This window comes from Pediculus humanus, genomic scaffold (genome assembly GCF_000006295.1).
Source record: "Pediculus humanus corporis 1103172107548 genomic scaffold, whole genome shotgun sequence".
Taxonomy (NCBI): Eukaryota; Metazoa; Arthropoda; class Insecta; order Psocodea; family Pediculidae; genus Pediculus; species Pediculus humanus.
This window is the reverse complement of record NW_002987163.1, coordinates 80,896-83,291: the sequence shown is the minus strand read 5'-3', so window position 1 is coordinate 83,291 and position 2,396 is coordinate 80,896. Positions and strand designations below refer to the sequence as shown.

The 2,396-nt window shown below is 33.0% G+C and overlaps 1 protein-coding gene across 1 annotated transcript; it reads left to right on the top strand.

Moving 5' to 3' along the window:
* Positions 1–214: 214 nt before the first annotated feature.
* Phum_PHUM200820 (beta-ureidopropionase, putative) lies at positions 215–1,891 on the top strand (the record flags this gene model as incomplete). The annotated part of the gene is made up of 6 exons (XM_002425392.1): positions 215–321; positions 401–660; positions 846–1,147; positions 1,226–1,350; positions 1,435–1,627; positions 1,724–1,891. The coding sequence occupies 6 exons, from the start codon at positions 215–217 to the stop codon at positions 1,889–1,891; spliced, it is 1,155 nt and encodes a 384-aa protein (XP_002425437.1).
* Between the last annotated feature and the right edge of the window lie 505 nt (positions 1,892–2,396).

Below are 2,396 nucleotides of genomic sequence, written 5' to 3'. Positions count from 1 at the left end.
ACCTACCCTGAAATTAAAATTTTCACATAATAATTATTCTAAGAAGAATATTTTAGTAATGGATTTTTATACGCCCGATAAATTCATTTTATAATTCTCGTTTAAAAAAAAAAAGAAAAATTAATAAATAATAAAATGTGAACGCACAGGATTCGATCGGCATTTAAATTTCAGATTTAAAACAAAATCATTTGATTTGAATTGATTTGAAGTCATGGCGGATTTAAGTCACACGGAAAGTCTTGAAAAAATTTTAGAAAAACACATACCGGAAAATGAATTGAAAGAAGTTAAAAGAATTTTATACGGAAGAGAATTACCGTAAGTATTTTCATTTTTCTCTCTCTCTCTCTACAAAAATTAATTTTTAATATTCGTGAATTATTCTACGGTTATTCAGACCATTGGAAATACCGGCGGAAGCTCAGGGACTATCGGAAAAACATGATTTTGAAATTCAAGGTTATAAATTTCCCGCACCCGTTGAAGAATTGAGAACACCGAGAGTAGTTAGAATTGCCGGAATACAAAGTAAAATCGTTTTACCCACAACGGCCAATTTAAAAGAACAAAGAGATGCGATACATAATAAAATTGGTAAAATAATCGAAGCTGCTTATCATTGCGGTGTTAACGTCGTTTGCATGCAAGAATTATGGAGTAAGTTTTTTTTTTAAAACGTGTACCATCTTGTTTTTATTACGTCACGACATCAATTCGATCGAAGATGCACAAAAAAAAAGAAAAAAAAATTTTTTTTTAAATCGGTTGGAAAATTTCCAGGCCGTTAAACATGATTTATTACTATTATCATTATCATTATTATTAATTGTTTTTATTTTAAGATATGCCCTTTGCCTTTTGCACTCGTGAAAAATTTCCATGGTGTCAATTTGCGGAATCTGCTGAAAATGGACCGACTACGTTGTTCCTACAGGAACTCGCAATCCGTTACAACATGGTCATATTATCCTCGATAATGGAAAGAGATGAAAATCATGGTGACATGTTGTGGAATGCAACCGTCGTTATTGATAATCACGGAAAAGTTTTGGGAAAACATCGTAAGAATCACATACCGAGAGTTGGAGATTTTAACGAAAGCAATTATTACATGGAGGGTAATTCGGGACATCCGGTTTTCCAGGTTTTTCCCCCATTTTTTTTCTTCTGGATTTTCATTTTATTTAAAAAAATTTTAATGATGATGATGGTTTTCTTTTAGACCGAATTCGGAAAAATCGGAATAAATATTTGTTTCGGACGTCATCATCCACAAAATTGGATGATGTTGGGTCTTAACGGTGCGGAAATTGTTTACAATCCGAGCGCGACCGTCGGTCACGTGAGGTTCGTTTAAAATTTAAAATTTTCCTCCCATTTTCCTTCTCCAGAGCCTAAAATAACTTTTTTTTTTTTCGTTCGAAAATATAGCGAACACATGTGGGGTATAGAAGCGAGAAATGCCGCCATTGCTAATAATTATTTCACCGTCGCCATTAACAGAGTCGGAATCGAACATTTTCCGTTTGAATTCACTTCCGGTGATGGTAAACCGGCACACAAAGATGTCGGTTACTTTTACGGTTCGACTTTTGTCACCGGACCCGAAGGATCTCGCACGCCGGTAAAATTATCATTGCTATATCTTATTTTACTACCTCCCCGCCCCTACACGTCACCCGAATTTACGTAATAATAATAATAATAATTGATTTATTAGGGTTTATCGAGAACTAGAGACGGTTTGATGATTGCCGAAATCGATTTGAACGAGTGTCGACAAGTAAAAGATTTGTTTTCGTTCAGAATGACTCAAAGATTGGAACTTTATGCGGATTCTTTCAAAAAAGCTTCTCACATTGATTACAAACCACAAATCGTCGAATGAAAAAAAATTATTATACCTTCTTATCAATTTTCTTTTTTTTATATAAAACGTTATCATCAATCACGAATTTATAATATATATATATATATACTTATATAATTTTTTTGAGAAAATTTTTTTTAACCTTTGACCTAATTAACTTTTCTTTTGTACTCCCCGTACGTAAACAACTCTACCAGTTTATTCGTACGCATATGTGCGCATACAGATAATTCAAACAAACAAAGAAAAATTCGTTTTTAACGCGAGGGAGAGAGAGAGAGAGATGGGGAGAAAGAGAGAGAGAGAGAGAGAGAGACAGGGAGAGAAGAGAAAAGAAATTGAATCGTTTATTGATTGATTTCATTTTTTTTTGTAATTTCATAGCAGACGCACTTTTACATTCACATCAATGATAATAATATTATTTATAACGATAATAATAATAATAATAATAACGACGACGTCATCACACGGAGAGTGAGAAAGAGAGAGAGAGAGAAAAAGATAGAATATAATATTTGCT